The sequence below is a fragment of the Mustela putorius genome, unplaced genomic scaffold (assembly GCF_011764305.1).
Source record: "Mustela putorius furo isolate JIRA1106 unplaced genomic scaffold, ASM1176430v1.1 tig00003836_pilon_pilon_pilon, whole genome shotgun sequence".
Lineage (NCBI taxonomy): Eukaryota > Metazoa > Chordata > Mammalia > Carnivora > Mustelidae > Mustela > Mustela putorius.
In genome coordinates this window covers 27,854,164-27,873,511 of record NW_025421989.1, presented here as the reverse complement: position 1 = coordinate 27,873,511, position 19,348 = coordinate 27,854,164, and the positions used below count along the sequence as shown (strand labels likewise).

Sequence of the window (19,348 nt, the reverse complement as noted above, 5' to 3'; positions counted from 1 at the left end):
CATATTTATATCTTCCCCACATAAAACACAAAATTTTAGAGTGAAAGCATTTATGTATTTGGGAAATTGAATCACAATAAATTATTAAAATTTTTATGTTTAAATAATTTGAAATAATTTTAATTCAGTAATTGAAATGTATTTTCTCAAATTTTCCCACTGTAATAAATAGATCTTTACTTTCAACAACTTAAGTTTTGTGAGATTTTTTTAAAAGATTTTATTTATTTATTTTGAAAGACAGAGATCACAAGTAGGCAGAGAGGCAGGCAGAGAGAGAGAGAGGGAAACGGACTCCCTGCTGAGCAGAGAACCCTATGTGGGGCTCAGTCCCAGGACTTGAGATCATGACCTGAGCCAAAGGCAGAGGCCTAACCCACTAAGCCACCCAGGCACCCCTGTGAGATATTTTCTAGTGCCATGGAATCAGTCCCTCTTAAATATATCTTTTATGTTAGTTTGTTAGGGCTGCCATAACAAAATACCAAAGACTGGGTAACCTGGATAACAGAAAATTTTTTTTTCGTAGTTCTGGAGCCTTGAAGTGAAAGATCAAAGTATTGGCAGGTTTTGTTCCTTCTGGGGCCTTTCTCCTTGGCTTACAGATGGCTGTCTTCTTGCTGTGTCTTCATATGGTCTCTCCTGTATGCCCACACATCCCTGGTATCTTTCTCTGTATGCAGAATTCCTTTTCTTATAAGGATACCTGTCAGATTAGATTGGGTCCCACCCTAATAACCTCATTTTAACTTAAAATCCCTATGTAAAAGTCCTAACTATAAAGGCCCTGTCACCTAATACAGTCACGTTCTGTAGTAGAGGGGGATAGGGCTTCACCTTATGAAATGTTTAAAAAGATTTTATTTGTTTATATATTTATTTATTTACTTACTTACATGAGAGAAAGATAAACAGGGGAGCAGCAGGCGTAGGTAGAAACAGGCTCCCCAATGAGCAGGGAGCCTGACTTGGGGCTCAATCCCAGGACCCTGTGATCATGATCTGAGATGAAGTCAGATGCTTAACTGACTGAGCCACCCAGGGACCCGTTCAGCATATGAATTTTAAGCATACACTGTTCAAATGTCCATTAAATGAAGAATAGATAAAGAAGATGTGGGGTGTACACACACACTCACACAGACACACACAGACACACGCACACACATGCACACACACACACACACAATGGAATATTACTTAGCCATCAAAAAGAATAAAATCTTGCTATTTGGGATGACATGGATGGAGATAGTGAATATTATGTTAAGTGAAATAAATCAGTCAGAGAAAGATGAATTCTGTATGATTTCACTCATGTATTGAATTTAAAAAGCAAAACAAATGATCATAGGAGGAAAAATGAGAGAGGTAAACTAGGAAACAGATTCTAAACTGTAGAGAGCAAGCTGATGATTACCAGAGGGGAGGGGAGTAAGGGGATGGAGATAATAGGTGATGGGGATTAAGGAGTGCTCTTGTTGTTGTGATAAGCACAGGGTGATGTATGGAAGTGTTAAATCGCTGTATTATACACCTGAAACTAATATTACACTGTATGTTAACTAGAATTTAAATATAAATTTAGAAAAAGATATAAATGTTTCAAAGCGTAAGTGTAGATACATATTAGAACAGTTTTGTGCTGAACTCATTGAAACTACAAAGCATATTATGTGTCCTTCAACTAACATCTTCTTGCATTAAGATACAAGTCTTTGTAAATGTGTGTGTAGAATCATAGGAGAATAGTTATACTTTTCATTCACTGAATCTACAGTGTGTATAATGCTATAATGTGTCCTTCAACTAACATCTTCTCTCATTAAGATAGATTCAAAAAAAAGGAGACACAGTTCAGCCAATAACTTCTTTTTATTTCAAGTCTTCATTTAAATTCTAGTTAGTTAACATATATGGTAAAATTGGTTTTAGGTGTAGAATTTAGTGATTCATCACTTACCACCCAGTGGTAATTGTAATAAGTGCCCCCCCTTAATACCCATCATTCATTTAGCTCATCCTCCACCCACCTCCCTCCATCAACCCTCAGTTTGTTCTCTATAGTTAAGAGTCTCTTATGGTTTGCTTCCCTGTCTCTTTTTTCCCTTTCCCCTAGCTTTATCTGTTTTGTTTCTTAAATCTCACATATGAGTGAGATCATATGGTATTTATCTTTCTCTGGCTGACTTATTTTGCTTAGCATAATACACTCTAGCTCTGTCCACATCACTGAAAATGGCAAGATTTCATTCTTTTTGATGGCTGAGACCAAATATGAGACAGGAAACCATCAAAATCATAGAGGGGAACACAGGCAGCAACCTCTTTGACCTTGCCCTTGGCAGCTTCTTACTACACACATCTCTGGAGGCCAGGGAAGCAAAAGCAAAATGAACCATCAGGACTTCATCAAGATAAAAAGCTTCTGCATGACAAAGGAAACAATCAACACAACTAAAAGGTAACCTATGAAATGGGAGACGATGTTTGCAAATTACATATCTGATAAAGGGTCAGTAGCTACAATCTATAAAGAACTTACCAACTCAACACCGAAAAAACAAATAATCCAGTTAAGAAATGGGTAGAAGACATGAACAGATATTTCTCCAAAGAAGACATCCAGGTAGCTAACTGACATGTGAAAAGATGCTCAACATCCTTTATCATCAAGGAAACACAAATCAAAACCAGGATGCAATGCCTCCTCACACCTGTCAGAATGGCTAAAATTAACAACACGAGAGACAACAGATGTTGGTAAGGATGTGGAGAAACTCCTACAGTGTTGGTGAGAATGCAAGCTGGTACAGCCGCTCTGGAAAACAGTATAGAGGTTCCTCAAAATGTTAAATATAGAACTGCTCAGCAATTGCCCTGCTAGGTATTTACCCAAGGGACGCAAAAATACTGACTCCCAAGTGGCACATACACCCCAGTGTTTATAGCAGCATTACCAGCCCATAATTTCTTTCATTCTGTTCATTTTTGTCACATAGTGTGTGTTCAATATGTATTTGTTGTTTAGACGGATTCATGATGGATGAATAAATGCATTAAAGACTTTCATTAACTGAAAGTTAAAATATTGGATTGGCTGAGTTATAAGCCTTTAATGGATTATCAAAATCATCTATTATTATTATTAGAATACCAAAGACCCTTCTTCAAATAATTTTCTTAATAGGTTGACTATGTATCTAGGTGTATTATTAATTTTTTGTTACTTATTCATATAGTAAAAAAAGAACTACAGTGTAAAGTTTATCACATTGGTATATTTTGGAATTTCTATAAAATTAATAATGTAAAGGAATCTAGTGTATGGAGATCTTTATTTGGATTTGTTTAATAAGATGTCCTACTAAAATTAATAAATTGTAATCATCAGCCTATGAGATTACAAACATAAGATGCTCTTCAGCGGATACCAGAGAGATGATGCTATATCTGTTTAGAAGTTTCAGTACATTTCCTTACATTTAAGAAGATGGTGCTTCACTTTGAGTGTATCTTTCCCATGCTTGACTCCCATCTCCAGTGGGATCGAGGGGATGCAATCAACATCCCACAATTTGGCCTTTTATATCTTTATCTTCAAATCAGGCAGATAGTGTAGCTTATTGCTATAAGGGGTCAGATTTTCTCTGAAGCTAATTTTTTTTTTTCTCCACAGCAAATCCATTCACAGATCTGTTACACACCATTTTACCTGATGTGTACTGACATGGTCACTAGGAAATTCACTTAAAGAATCTCTAATATGTTTCAAAAAAAAATTCCTAAATAATTGGTTGTAATAACTTAATCGTTAATGTGTTGAATTCATTGATTTATGTTAGCACATTTCCTTTGGTTATCTTGCACTATTATTTCAGTGGTATGACTTCTGCCACAAACTAATATCATTCAAAAGGAATAGAGAATGAAACTATAAAAAGTATGAAAATCGGTTACATTATGTTGAAAGCAATAATGTTTTTATTGACATTTCTGAAGAAAAACTGAAAACTCACTTGTGACTAAGCTGCATATGAGTACATGATCATTTTCATACTGTTAGTAGAATGTTTATTGCCTATTCCTGATTCATGCATGGTACTCCCTTTTTGAAAAGATGGTAGGGTAGACAGTTTTTAAGAAATTGGATAGGTGTTCAAGCCTCCTAGAAATTGGAGGATTTTTCATGGTGCTAATTACATTTGTATTATCTGAGTCATATTTTAGTATCTTCTAGGTAGATCAAACCATGTGGCATCAATTATGGCAAGGCTTATTATCTTACATACCAAATATATTTGTAAAATGTATGAGTTACAACTTTTGTAGCCCAAATTTTATACAAAACAAAGCATATCTCTATTCTGAGATACTTCCCATTGTAAAGATCCAGTGGCTATAGAAAAATAATTCTCTTATTTATGTTAAAGTCAAAAAGTTGAAGTTTAAGTCTCTGAAGTGCATCATAATGGAATTAAAATAAATGATACATATTTTTGTCCTAAAACATTCCCTCATCACATTACATAAATATAAATATGCTTATATATATATATTTTTTCCATCTAAATAACATTGGTAGTCAGGTATAAGACAGTACCTGAGCAGTGAGATAACTGTGGCTAAGGCAGCAGCTGCAGAAGCCGGACCAGCTGAGGCCATCATTGAGGCTAGAGCCCACATGGGGGGCCATGCTAGAGGCTGTTGTGGAGGCAGCTGGGGAAAAATATCACATGGCTACCTGTGAAGCTTACCGAGATGGCGATCTGGGCACTCAAGACCTACCAGAGCCACAATAATTTAATTCCCTTTCTATCTTCAATTCAGTTCCAAGAGCTCTAAGTTGTTGTCAAAATTCCTTACCCAAAAAAAAAAAAAAAAAGATTCCCCTTGATAAAGTATATGCCTTTTAACTTCTGTTGGTCAAATGTGCGTAAAGACCACCCTCAGCGCAGCTGTGACTGCATCCAGCCAACGTTCTCTAGCTCTGGAGTCTGCCAGCTTAATTGCCCAGGATTTATACACAATAAAGGTACAGTGTGTGCCACAAAATGATTCATATGAGATAACAAAAGGAAAAATGAGCCAGGCGAAGGAATGCCATGACCAAAGGACGAGAGTGATCAAACCTGGTGGACCCTATATAGGGACAAGAGTGCAGATTTGGAAAGCACCTCAAGCTGTTTCAGATACAGTGCCTGAGAGGAAGGGGTCAACCCCCACAAATCTTGAACATATGAGTCAAAAGACACATGGCAGCAGCCATCTATCTCAGTGGTGACCTAAGGGACAGGGTGGTTCACTTACTGGTCCTGAAGTCCTGCAAGAAACCTGAGCTGCTGACTCTGCTGCAGAAACATGGTGTCAGAAAGAAAGAAAAAAAAAGAAAGGAAGGAAGCAAGAAGGAAGATAGATGAGAACTCCCTTGGAACAATTCTGCAAAAGGTAGCCGATCTGAATCTTAAAGACCTCTCATATACTTTAAATGATTGTGTTTTTAAAGTGCTTCAAAGAGACTGGCCCCGATACAGTGAAATAGACAGAAATAAGCAGAAGGTCATTAGGCACTGCTCTCGAGCACACTAAATCTGTCTCAGAACACTGCCAGCACTGGCCATTCAGAATCTCCTGTATATTCTAGAAAAGATGTCACATCGTCTCCTCAGAAACAGCTTTGAGATTCAGATTTCACTGATCCTTTACTGAATAAAAAAACTTGAATATCTCACCTGACAGATCGAGTGCCTCCATCATTAAGTGATCATTTGAAATCCCAGCAGTGAAAAATCTGCTCCAGGCCTCCTGTTGTCCCCTGCAGCCGCTGCATTCCCTACCCTTCTGCCGCTAGCTTCAATCCACCTGCCCAGCTCCAGTCCTCCCCAGATCATAAATTCTAACTCCAGTTTCCCCAGCACTCCAGCAGGCCGGGGTACTCAAGATCTACCTGTTGACAGTTTTAGTCCAAACACTATTAACTATCAGGACCGGCAAGACAGTTATACTTCTAGGATTCCTCTGGAAAACCTTAACCCTGGTTTAGTTCTATTAAAGTGTCCAAAGCCTTTGGAAGAAAACCATTCATTGTCTCACAGAGATTTCCAAAAAAGGCTAAAAAGAGAAGGAAAAGTGCCAAAGTAAAATGCACATTGAGACAACTGAAGAAAAGGAAGAGGACCTTAAAATAGAAGAGGAAATTGCCAAGCTGCACAACTCCAGTCCCAATTCCTTTGAAGAAGTTAAAGAGGGTTGCGGTATGTCCACCAAGCCTTCTTCAACTCCCAGATGATTTGACAGAATCTATTGCTGTCATCTCCTATGAGACAAGGATGGCTTTGGTGCTGATTATGAGTCTGGGGCCTTGCATGCCAGGATGGAGACTGTAGCTAGAAGATTTATCAAGCTGGATGAACAGCAGAAGCAGCTTTCTCCAGGCTCAAAGGTGTATCACAATGTTCATGAAGAAGTCTTACGATAATATCAGAAGATCAAGCAGTCCAGTCCCAATTTTCTTGCAGAAAAATACAGATGCAAGTAACTTCCTAACAAGCTGGCTCTCACCAAGTCTAATCGGAGAATTTGATGGAGCGCAAGCAGAGTCAAGGCATGGGACCTCTGCTTGGACTAGAAGCTGTGAATAAACTTAAAGTTATCTACTTAAATTCTAAATGAGTTGTTATGATATTTTTTAAAAAATGAAACTTTGCAAGATTAAGAGTCACATAAGTGACTCTTAATCTCACAAAACAAACGGAGGGTTGCTGGGGGGAGGGGGTTGGGAGAAGGGGGTGGGGTTATGGACATTGGGGAGGGTATGTGCTTTGGTGGGTGCTGTGAAGTGTGTAGACCTGGTGATTCACAGACCTGTACCTCTGGGGATAAAAATATATGTTTATAAAAAAATAAAATAAATAAAAATAAAAATAAATGAAACTTTGCTTTGTTGAAAGTTTCAGTGTTCGGAGACTTGATTTATTTATTATTTTTCCCCATTGTACTTTGCTTCCCTGCAGTTTTGAAGCTGCATTTTCTAGTTCTCCCACCACACCCCAAGGCTTAGGTTTGTCAAGGAAATGAGTTTGTTTAATATTGGGGATCCAGTGACTATACTTCAAATAATTTTTTTTTCCTTAGAAACGGGTGTTTGTCATTAGAAACTTTTTTTTTCAAGTTGTTATTTATTTGGGAGAGAGAGAAAGAGAAAGAGAGAGAGCGTGAGCTGGGGGAGGGGTAGAGGGAGAAGCAGACTCCCCACTGAGTAAGGAGCCCAATGACGGGCTCCATCCCAGAATCATGGGATCATGACCTGAGCCAAAGGCAGGCACTTAACCACCTGAGCCTCCTAGATGAAATGATTTCTTTAAAGATATTGGGGGTTAAGTGTCCACACTTTAAAGTTATATGTATTTAAAAAAAACCAGTAATGTGGAAGGTGAATTGATTTTGGATAAACATAGTCTACTTTCTGACCTTTCTTATTGCAGACTCTTTCCCTTATAGGGTAGAATGTAGAGATTTGCACAAAACTCAAAAAAATTAAAACATTGTTTTGGAGGGTTAAGAAATAGAAAGGTATAGGAATATGTGTATGTGCATAGATGATGTGTATGTGTAGAGATATGTACACACATATGTGCATATAGGCTGATTTGATCTAGAACTATAAATCCACTCTGCAAATTAACCACCTGTTGCAATAATTGCCTTGAGGTGTTTGCTAGCTATGTACCTGGAATGGTGAATCATTATCTACACGCTTCCCACTTGGTTAGAGCAACGGGAAACACACTGTGGTCTCCTAGCTTATGAATCCATGTGCTCGACCTGGATGCACACAGAGGTGGTGTGGATGTGAGTATACCGGAGGAAGAAAAAGCCTGCTTCTCTCAGTAGGCCAAACACTCAGGTTAAACAACTGAGTGTTACTACTGGAAGGGTTTCTTTTTCTGTCAAATTGCTCTTTGTATTGTGAGAGACAAGAGCATGTTCATTTCAATGGTTTTTCAGCTTGATTAATGTGGGACAAAATCAGTATGTTATGAAAATATAACAGATCTGTAGTTTTGGTGCAAAATTATAAAGTTAAACATCTGGGTAACCTACTGATATACTGCTATAAAGTATTTTTGAAGAGAGATATGCAAAGAAACTATTACGTACATGAAGTGTATATTTAAAGATTTCTTTTTCATCCTGGGAGCCAGGAATATTAAAAAAAAAAAAAAAGTGGCTACATCTAACCATAACATATTATCAGTCATCAAACAGCACAGATTTTCATCTCATGGAGTTTATTTGTTGATGCTGATTTAAGCTATCATCTGTTTTATCATGTGGAAACATAAGTTATGTGGTCAAAAATATAAAGATTTGAACTAATGTTGATTCAAGTTGTGTTATCTTATCATCTTGTCTTTTCAAAGTGCTTCCAATTGAAGAGGAAAGTATTATGTTTGCAAATCTGTTTTGAAATGTTTGCCAGAGTTTTGGTAATATCTTTATTAAAGATGTTTGTCTCCAGCATCCAGTAAATACGTACTTACATACATATATACATACATGCATACGGTTGGTAATTGGTTTATGTTACATATTAAAATAGTGTGTGCACATAAATAATAGTAATATGCTAGAGATAGGGCAGTTACTACTCAGGGAATATTACAGGTTTTCACTAGAATCATTTAGAGAGAGAGAGTGAATTTAAATACTCTGTAAGAATAAACCAGATAATTTTTAAAGTCTACATGCAGATATAATTTAAATAGCTAACAATTTTCTCCTACAATTGGGACATTAAGCAGTTCTAATTGCATAGGATTGCTTCAAAGAAGAGTCTTTAGGTATTCTATTTAGCGGGCAGAATTTTATTCTTCAGGATGTATTTTCAGACCTAAGAAAGATACCCATTTTGCATACTATCCATGCAGAATCCTCTTTAATTCTTTATCTATGTCTTCGGTCTTTTACATTTGCCATGGAGACATTTTAAACGGTGGTGTGGTAACTGTCTCAGACTCCTCGTAAGTATCTTTACTTTTCAGTGTTGGCTGCAAGAGTGAGTGAAGTAATCTAAAAACAAATGAAAGGCATAGTGCTTTCTTCTGTAATCATAAGCAAAAGCAGAAATGGTGTCCTTTATAACTCCTAGTATATGTAGGAGACTCGAAATTAGATGCCTTCACAAGTCATTCATGCAATTTTAAATGAAATGCAGTTAATAATTACTTGTTTGCTGATGTGGTTATGGGCTGTCTGCTCCCCAGGTACTGGGAGATCGGTGGGCAAACATCTGTAGGTGGACCGAAGATCGCTGGGTGCTTTTGCAAGATGTCCTCCTAAAATGGCAGCGTTTTACTGAAGAACAGGTGAGTCATGCATGGAAATTGTATCAGTGAAAGACTTGGTAAAATGGTAAATGGGTAAAGGAAAACATACAATGATCTACTTTAGTAATTATTTATTTTCTTTTTTGAATTGCTTGATTTCCTTCAGTGCCTTTTTAGTGCGTGGCTTTCAGAAAAAGAAGATGCGGTGAACAAGATTCACACAACTGGTTTTAAGGATCAAAGTGAAGTGTTATCAAGTCTTCAGAAACTGGCTGTATGTATTTTTTTTACTTTCAAACTTTTTTTTAAAAACCCAGTAGTTTACATTAACCCCATTATTTGGTCTTTTTATTCTTCCTAATCTTAAGCCAAATGTTCATTGTTTGTGCTTAAGTCATAGTCTATTCAGTTGTATCATATTGTAAATTTTCTTAATTAAAATAGGGACAGCTATATTATCTTAGACAGCTTGGGTTGCTATAACAAAATAACAGTGGTGTGGTGACTTATACAACAGACATTGGGTTTTGGTGAGGACCCCTTTCCTGATTCGCAGACTGTAACTTTTTACTTTGTGCTCCCATGGTGGAAAGAAAAGAGACTTTGGTGTCTTTTTCCCATTAAAAAAAAATTAATTTGAAAAATTGAGATGTAATTGATGTATCACATTATATTAGTTTCAGGAATACAGTGTAATGATTCAGTGTTTGTATATATTACAAAATGATTGCCACAATTAATTACCATTCAGCACCTCACATAGTTACAATGTTTTTCTCCTGTGATGAGAACTTTAAAGATCTATTCTCTTAACAACTTTCAAATACCCAGTATGTTATTATTAACTGCAGTCACTATGCTGTACAGTGCATTATCGGTACTTAATTATTTTATCAGTGAAAGTCTTATACCTTTTGACCTATGCTCATGCATTTCCTTCTCTTATAAAGGCATGAACCCCAACATGGGGGCTCCACCATCATGAGCTCATCTAAACCTAATAACCTCCTAAAGGCCTACATCCTGATACCATCACATTTTTTGTGTGTATTTGGAGGTAGGGTTCAACATGTGAATTTTGTGGGGGCACAGGCATCCAGTCTATAACATTACATCCATGGATGCTCCCCCACCCCCACCAGTTCATGTCTTTCTCACATGGAAAATACATTCATTCTGTCCCATGAGCCCTGGAACTCTTAAATAGGAGAAATAGGAAAAATGGAGCGGGTGACAGGTCCCATGAAGATCGAAAACACAGCAAGGAAAATTCCATTAGATCTTAAGCCTCAAGAATAATCCTCTTTGAACTGAGGCACTGCCCTCCAGGACCACTGGAGGAGCAGCATCACCTCCAGAGCTGCACTAGGGGGCCCCACCTCTTCATTTCCACAGGGCACCACACATGTGGTCTTCTGCAGCAGCCCTGCCCACGGGACTCTCTCCAGTGGACCTGCTCCTGAGGTACTACTGGGTAGAGGCATCCTGCCCCATGAACTGAAGAAGTAGCCCTACCCTTTGAAACCCAGGAGGAGCTAGCCCTCCCTTCTGGGCCTGTGGTGGGAGTGGTAGCTCTTAGGATCTCTGAACCACCTACATCATTCTTCCCTTTTCTTGAGCAATAGCACATGTTGGACAGCCTTCCTTCATTCTGTCCAGTTTTCTCTGTTTCCTTGAGTCCCAGCTGGCAGTGTTGCTGTTGGTATAATTCCATCTCTCTTCCTGCCTTCTGTTGAGATGGCTGACTAGGTCTCTGGTTCCCACCTACACTAATCTTATCAAATGGTCAGTCAGCCATACACTTAGTGTTCTCTTCCGAACATATTTTCTCATGTTTTGCAATATGGATAGGTTGAGAAATTTCCAGATCTTTAAATTCTAGCACTGTTATGCCAAATGATTATTCTTCAATTCATTTCTCGCTTCTTGCATTTTACCCTAAGCAAGAGATATCCTGCCACTCCATCAATACTTTGCTTAGCTATCTCCTTAGCTAAATATCCAGTTTCATCACCCACAAGTTTTTCCTTCCACAAAATGTTGGACATCTGCCTTCCAAAAAATATTGGACATCAACACAATTCAGCCACATTCTTTCCCACTTTATAACCAAGATCTTCATTTCCAATGATATTTTCCTCAATTGCCTCTGCGAGTTCATCAAATGACCTTTATCATCCATACTTACAGCAAAATTTATGGCCACCTTAATTTATGTATTCTCTAAAAACTTGGACATTTTCCAGATCTCCTCTTTTCTAGCAGAGCCCTCACCAGAATTGCCTTTAGGAGTCCTTTCGTGTTGATCTCAGCTTTTTCTACTGTGCCCCTCAGAACTCTCTCGGTCTCTATCCATTACTTAGTTCCAAAGCTGTATATACATTTTTAGGCATTTGTTACAGCAGCACCCCACTTCTTGGTACCAATTCCTGTGTTAGTCATCTCAGACTTCTGTAACACCACTTCTGTGGTATTCCAAAGACTGGATGGCTTAAACAACAGACATTTATTTCTCACATTTCTGGAAGCTTGGAAACATGACATCAGGGTGCCGACAGGTTTGGTTCTTGGTGAGGGTCCTTTTCCTGGCTTCTAGACAACATTTTCTAGCTGTATCCTCACATAGCAGAGGTGAAGGAAGATCAGGTGTCTCTTCCTCTTCTTCTAAGGGCACTGATCTGATCATGCTGCTCTTCTCATCTAAACTTAATTACCTCCCCGAAACCCCATCTCCTAATATTACCACAGTAGGCACTTAAGACCTCATTCCATGAATTTTGGAAGAATATCAACACTAATTCTGTAAGATAAAGACATATGGGCTTTCAAAAACAAAAATTGTACTTTTGAAAAAATACAGCATACCTGGAAGATTTCAGTTAAAATGAAAAGTAACACTAGGAACGTCCTAGAAGGCTTTAACAGTATAGAGTTCTAAAGTAATAGTCTAAATTAAATTCGTTGAGAAATATAAGAGAGAATTATTCTCACATAAGGGGCTTATGCCTTCATTTGGAAAACTAGAAAAAACACTAAAGCAACCCAAATGCCATTAATTATAAGTACTTGTGTATTTTGAGAAATGAGGGAACTTTGGCAATAAAAGGACACCAGGGAGGGCTTCGATAAGACATTTCAGTTTGAGTTGAAACTTATAGGGTTAGAAAAGATTTCTAAAGCTTCTCTTCCACTGTGAACTTTATTATTTTGCTGTAAAGGAAAGGGAAGTGTAATATTAAGAACTTAGTTTTTCTTTTCTTCTTTTTTTTAAGATTTTATTTTCTTACTTGACAGAGAGAGAGAGGGAGGGAGAATGAATGAAGGGGGGAAGGGGCAGAGGAAGAAGGAGAGACTCTTAGAATTCCTGCTGAGTGCCGAGCCCTATGTGGGACTCTATCCCAAAACCCTTAGTTTTTTTTTTTTTTTTTTTTTTTTTTTTTTTTTTTTTTTTTTACCTGAGCTGAAACCACGAGTTGGATGCTCAACTCACTGAGTCACCCACATGCCCCAAGAGCTTAGTTTTTCAAATAAAATATTACATAGTCAGAATTTCTTCTTATTTTTCTTGATAGACCAGTTCTATTAAATGCTAACTTGATGTTAACTCTAATATAAAACAAAGGTCTGTTATAAATGTTTTATAATTTTACCTAAATGAACCTATTCATATCTGTATCGATATTGTATAATATAATTAAATCATTTATTTAATGCTTGATATTGTTTTACCAAATATTTATTTGTATCATACATTTTTTTGATCCATAGTTACGAATCTTATGTTTTTAATTTAAAATAGATTCACTAATGTATTACTTGTTACTACAAGCTAGCTTGTTATGGAAAAGAATTCATTCCTCCAAAAAAAACACCATGCTTTCTGGGGTGATTTGACCACTAAAGATAGATTTCAGAAAGGTCATCTCTATTTGTACCAAAAGAATACAAAAATGTCAGTGATATATTTGTAATTTTTTTCCACAGTTGATGGGGAGACACTGAGAATTTGATAACAATCATATTTGCATTTTTGTAATATTCTTCGGTATGAAGGAGGCCAATTAGTAGAACTGAGCTAAGTAGCATTGGGAAGAGGACAGGGAACAAGATAGGTTATTTCAGAAGAAGATACTGAGGCCCAGGAAAAAATATGTGGCATGCATAAGATATCATATAACATGAGTAGCAGAGTGAAACAGCACAAAGACATCCAAACTCAGGTCCAGCCATGTTAAGCTATTTCAGAACTGCTCGTATCATGTGATTCCTTGACAAAAAAAATAATTGCAATTAGAAGTATCGTTTAGAATGATCATGTACTACTATATTGACATTTTAGTGAATAAAAGACTTTACTAGCCTCAGGACCATGAAAATACTCTTTTAGCAAAGTCTCAATTATTTTCCAATATGATTAAAATTCAAATTATGTCACCTTGCTTGTGAACAAAGTGAAAATATGTTTTGTATAAGTCTTACCGTTTGATAGTTTAAGCCAATTAACAAAACCTGACAGCTGGTCTAGAATTTGAGGTAAAATTCCCCTGCTGACTCAGGCAGTGAATAAGAATTTAATGTTCATTAAAATATGTCACAATCTGAGACCCAAAACAGGTACCATCTGTCACCATTTCCTACTACTTACCTAGGTATAGATAGAGTGTGTTCAAACTCTCTTTTATTTATAATCAGTATAATTTGTTTTGAAATATTATCATTAATAGCCTGTGGGATCTCCTACTTTTCATTTGAGGTGGGAACTGAAGAGTCAAGTATTTCATTTCCTCGAGATCTGTGCTTTTATCCAAACCATGTAGATCTATTTTTTTTTTTAATTTTTGTGGTCAAAACTGACTTTTTATTTGTTATAAATGATAAAAAGGAAAGGAAAGAAGAAATGGTGACCCTTATGAAGTGAATTCCAAGGCTGGTAGAATCATGTAGGCTATCATGGGAAGGTCCAAAGTTGAAAGGAAGTGTGCAGCTTCTGTGCGGACTGGTGGTGTTTTGCAGGCAAGGACAGCTCTGGGAAGCCTGGTGATCCGTGAGCTGATGATGTGCAGGGGATACATGGGTACTATGGGGTTGAGGATGGTCTCAAGTAGCTGTGGGACAAATGGCAGGGTTGAAGTACTTATGGTAGCTCATCAAGTCCCTATTGATAGTGCCGTTGTTCCAGGACTTGATACCTTTGCCTCACATCCTGTCACCACCACTGAATAATTCATTCAAGTAGAATCAGTGGTTCTCAAAGTGTGATCCCCATACTGGGATCTTGGTAGATCCTGGGATGCCTGAATCTAACAACACCTGGGAACTTGGTAGAAATGCAAATTCTTAGGTCTCATTCCAGACCTACTGACTCATACAGCCTGGAAGTGGGGCCCAGAAATCTATTTTAGCAAGGCTTCCACGTGACTCTGATGTTTCCTCAAAGAATTTCTGGGCCTTTTGTAAGTATGTGTTCGTTTTGTGCTTTAAATTGTCTTATAACGTTGACCAGATAGAACTCGTCTGTTCTGTCTTCTTGAGCAGCTTCTCTGCCTCTTGTCTCTCCTTACTACTAGCCTGATCTTGTTTATTGACTATCTTCCTGCCTATTTTGGAGGTATGTCCAGGTGCTTGGCTTCTTTGAAAAATAAAAATACATTTCTTCTTTAAGATCCTGGCTGTCTTCTGCTATGTGATAAGTTTTCTAGAACTTCCTGAGTTTTCCAGAGCTCTGTGGTCCTCTGGTGCTCCAAGACCTGTGATCAGTTTTTGATATGCAGAAAGACATCTATTTTATACCCTGATAACAAATAACAGTTAAATCATAGTCATTTAATATGGATACACAAAATCCAAGCATAATAGTGTTGGTGGTCAAGGTAGATGGGAGAAGGTAATTCATTACTATGATTTGATGCTGTCATGGGTTCCCTGTACTCTCCTCCTGTTAGCTGTGGTAGGAGAATCCTTCAGGTAGGGCAGATCATGAAGAGAGAGAGAGTGAGCCAACAAGAGGAAACATTCCCCTAACAAGAGGAAACAAACTGAATCACTCACCTGCCACTACCATTTTGGAAAAGGCAGATCTAAAATTTACTAGATGGAAGCACTCTTTGGTATACTGTTCTTGTCATATAGGTTTAGGTAAAAAATACACTGATTCAGCAATTCTACAATGTCATTACAATAATTCTCTTACTCTACCTCGAGTCCATTTTCCCTAATGTTATTCTTTAAGGGTGATTTGACTCTTCCCCGCCCTCTTTTTTCTGTTGCTCACCAAGTGCTTCTGCATTTGGCTTAATTTTAACACAGATGTCTTAGTTTCATTTGCTTCTAAATCTCTTTGGGTATCCAATTAGTTTTATAGATCATCTAAGAAAAACTGTTAGGTAACATGAAATTACCCATAAATTTCAAACACAGATTCTTTCCTCTTCTTCAAACATAACTCTCAGTTCCTTGTTGTAAAATGTTTCCAAAGCATTACACCTTTAGCTTAAACAATGTTGCACCCCGAGCCTTATACATATAGCTATTTAAAGTAGCCCCTTAAGCCCTGAGAAATTAAGCCAAAGAGGATTGTGTGTGTGTATGTGTGTGTGTGTGTACGCATGCATGCATACATATGTGTGTGTACATATACACACACACATATATATAATTTTAAGTGTATTTACAATGCCTTTAATTCTATAATAACTAAAAAAAAAAAAAAAACCAAAACAGAAATGACTTGCAATAAAACAAACAAATGCCAAAAGTTAAAAGAATAAAACAAAAATGAGACACCATGAAGGAATTGGAGGAATCTACAAATTTAAATTCAGGTCCCAGCTCTAGCCAGGGACCTCAACTATTGTTTTACTACTAGTCCAAGTGTGCATTTAAATTTAATGGAGAGTGAGCATGTGAATTAAAGAAACAAAATCGACATACAAAACCAATGTATTAATAAGTTCCTACATTGAAAGTTTATTTTGGTATGGATTTTACTTTTAAATCTTGACTCATATTTTGATTTATTGCAAAAGTGAGAAGAAAATAGTGAAAAAAAAACCTGTAGTTGTTGAGGAAAAATAGGAAAGAACTTCACAACTAGCTTTTTTTATCTTATAAAAGGCATGCGTGGGGCACCTGTGTAGCTCAGTCAGTTAAGCATATACCTTCAGCTCAGTTCATAGCCCCAGGGTCCTGGAATTGAGCCCCACCAGGACTTCCTGTTCTGCAGGAAGCCTGCTTCTCCCTCACTTCCCCTGCTTGTGTTCCAGCTCTTGCTATCTCTCTCTCTCTGTCAAAAAAATAAATAAAATCTTTAAAAAATACATTAAAAAAATAAATAGAAAGAAAGGAAAATAGCATGCACTGAGAATCCAGTGTAAAGTACACAAGGTAAAGCAGATTCTGAATAAAGAATGAGCTAATTGAAGGAGACACCAGGGCCTTCTGCATCTCGGAGCTGTCAGTGCAGTTGGCATGCCAACATGAGCTACATAGAGTATCCTTTGTGGGGACGGTATTGATTTCTTTGTGTGTGTGACACTTCGGTTCATGAGCAATCGGTACATCTGTTTCATGATAATTTTTCTGCCATGTGTAATATTAGTTGTTCCTAAATTTGCATTTGTTTTGGAAAGACAGGTCTCACTGTTCAGTTTATGTTTATTGTACTTCCTACTGCCAGAAAGAGGGGATTGGAAAGGGGTTGTAAAATAATTTTCTCCTTTCTTTCTTCTTATTCTGTGTTTACAAGTTAAGTCAGGGACTAGTATTTGGGTGCTGAAAATTGGATTTTCCAACGTGCAGGGTAACCTTAATGGATAAGATGAAATAATAAGTTGTCCTTATCTCCTGATTTCATACAAGCTGCTTTGTTTATTCATTCTGTAGCGACCAGAGGGTATGTGTAACCCCTCATAACTCACAGGAACTTTGGAAAAATGAATGTTGTAAAAATTACTCCATAAAACACGTATGTATTTAGAAAACATGCGAAGTGATGCCAAAGGATTTGTGTCACACTCAATTACTTAGTTCTATTACTTAATGGGCTTTAAAATTAGCTTTAGAAGATAATTACTCAGATAGCCAAATGTTAATTGAATAACAGATGCTAAAAAAATTGAAAAGTCAGTAAACTGCCCTTTGAGCAACACTACTTTTTTACTTCGAAGTTCCTTAAATATTTTTAAATAGCTCTTAAGTTTCACTACTAGGCGTTTATGCTACATCTGACTTCCTATTTTGTTTTTCATCAAGCTTCTTGGGAAGAATATTTGGATTACAATTTTCTACTTATATTCTTATGGGCTCTTGATCCTTTGCAGGCATGATTACAGTCTTATCTATACAAATGAGGAAATACATACAAAAGCAACTTAACTATAATGTTTTAGAAAATGTAACCCAGGCTTATTACGTATTCTTTCCTATTTTAACAGGCCTTAAAAACAGATCTGGAAAAGAAGAAGCAAACCATGGACAAACTCTGCTCACTAAACCAAGATCTTCTTTCAGCCCTGAAAAACACATTGGTAGCCCAAAAGATGGAAGCGTGGCTAGACAACTTTGCCCAGCGCTGGGATAATTTAGTCCAAAAGCTTGAAAAAAGTTCAGCACAGGTTAGTGATACTAATTACCCTGTAATAAATAATCCTTGAGATTTTTAAAATTTTCAGTAAGAGCACTGTTATAATCCTACGAAAGATATTACTGGACTGGTCCTTGCCAAGTATTCAGTTGAATAAAAACATGGGTCTCTTGGTTGTCTTGGTATTGGAGGATGTGGGGGAGATGAAGGAGTGAGTACTAAATGACTGAACTACTTACTGTCTGAGAGTGCATTCCCTTCCTGTTCAGTGGGAATGAGGATGGGAGTGACTTAGAGTGATTGGACCAAGTGCTCGGGGACTATGTTTCACAACCTAACCCCAAATCCTAGATTTCTAGGAACTGGAGGGTTATTCATTGATCCCTACATTTTACATGTGAGAAAAATGAAACTTAAGATGGAAAAATGAATTGTCCAAGTGATGTTAGTAATAGAAACACGGTTAGGGATTAAGTCCTTTCATTTCATGGAAGACCTTGTTCTGTTATCTCAAGTAAGGATCTAATCACTGGGAGTTTTTTCTGCCACAGACAGCTGATTCATAACACAAACACATAGACCGTGGATTAGGAAAGCATCTGTGTTTCATTTGTAGTGTCATAATGTGGTTTTATGTTAAGCATTTTATAAGTTTTGGTAATTTAAAGAAAATGGTGTGATTTTAAAGTAGAAGCTTTTATTATCTGATATTATTAGTTGGTGAAATCATGGGTCATCATTCAAAATATTAGCATTGTACACAATAGTATTTAACATATGAAGCCACATTATTTTCCATTACAGAAACTAACCTTTACTAATCGGTCACAATCCATGGCTCAATGCACCATGCATACATCTCTATTAAAGCAAGGACCACATTCAGTAGCTTAGGCAGTTATTGCCTTTGTTGTCAGACAGTGCAGGCAATTTGTCTTCCTGACACTTGACATCTGATAAGTAGCACTTAGGAAATGTTTGTTGAAAGATGCAATGAAGTTTAAAGGATCGCTTCCAAAAATATAATTTTAGAAAATAGGATCAGGCAACATATATGATTTTCAATCACAATCCGAACTCCCTTTTAAAATTAAATTCATACTTAAAATTTTAAAATTTGAAGGAATATAAATTATAATCATTTCCTATGCAGTCATTGGACATTAATAAAAATTGTTTTCCATTGAATATATTTTTTATCAGATACTTGATCTAATAGTGATTTTAAAACCACATCATGATTTGTCTTATTATATATGATCAGGCCATTGTTACTTTACCTTAGCACTGGCATTTATATAATAAATTGTGAGACATTAGATACTTTGGTATCTAATCTGGTACCTAAAAGTATCTAATATTTTTCAAACCATCAATGATTACATTCCAATATGTACCCAGTGGTTCTGTAGATTATTGCTGCTATAAAATGGTCACT

General features: G+C 36.9%; 1 protein-coding gene across 3 annotated transcripts in view; it reads left to right on the top strand.

The window, feature by feature from the left end:
• Window positions 1-19,348, top strand: part of DMD (dystrophin) — a 2,119,021-nt gene that overhangs the window by 618,732 nt on the left and 1,480,941 nt on the right. For all 3 annotated transcript variants that reach the window (XM_045089435.1, XM_045089434.1, XM_045089436.1), the window contains exons 14-16: window positions 9,267-9,368; window positions 9,496-9,603; window positions 17,762-17,941. In XM_045089435.1, coding sequence (XP_044945370.1) covers window positions 9,267-9,368; window positions 9,496-9,603; window positions 17,762-17,941 — 390 coding nt within the window. The remainder of the gene's footprint in view (window positions 1-9,266; window positions 9,369-9,495; window positions 9,604-17,761; window positions 17,942-19,348) is intronic.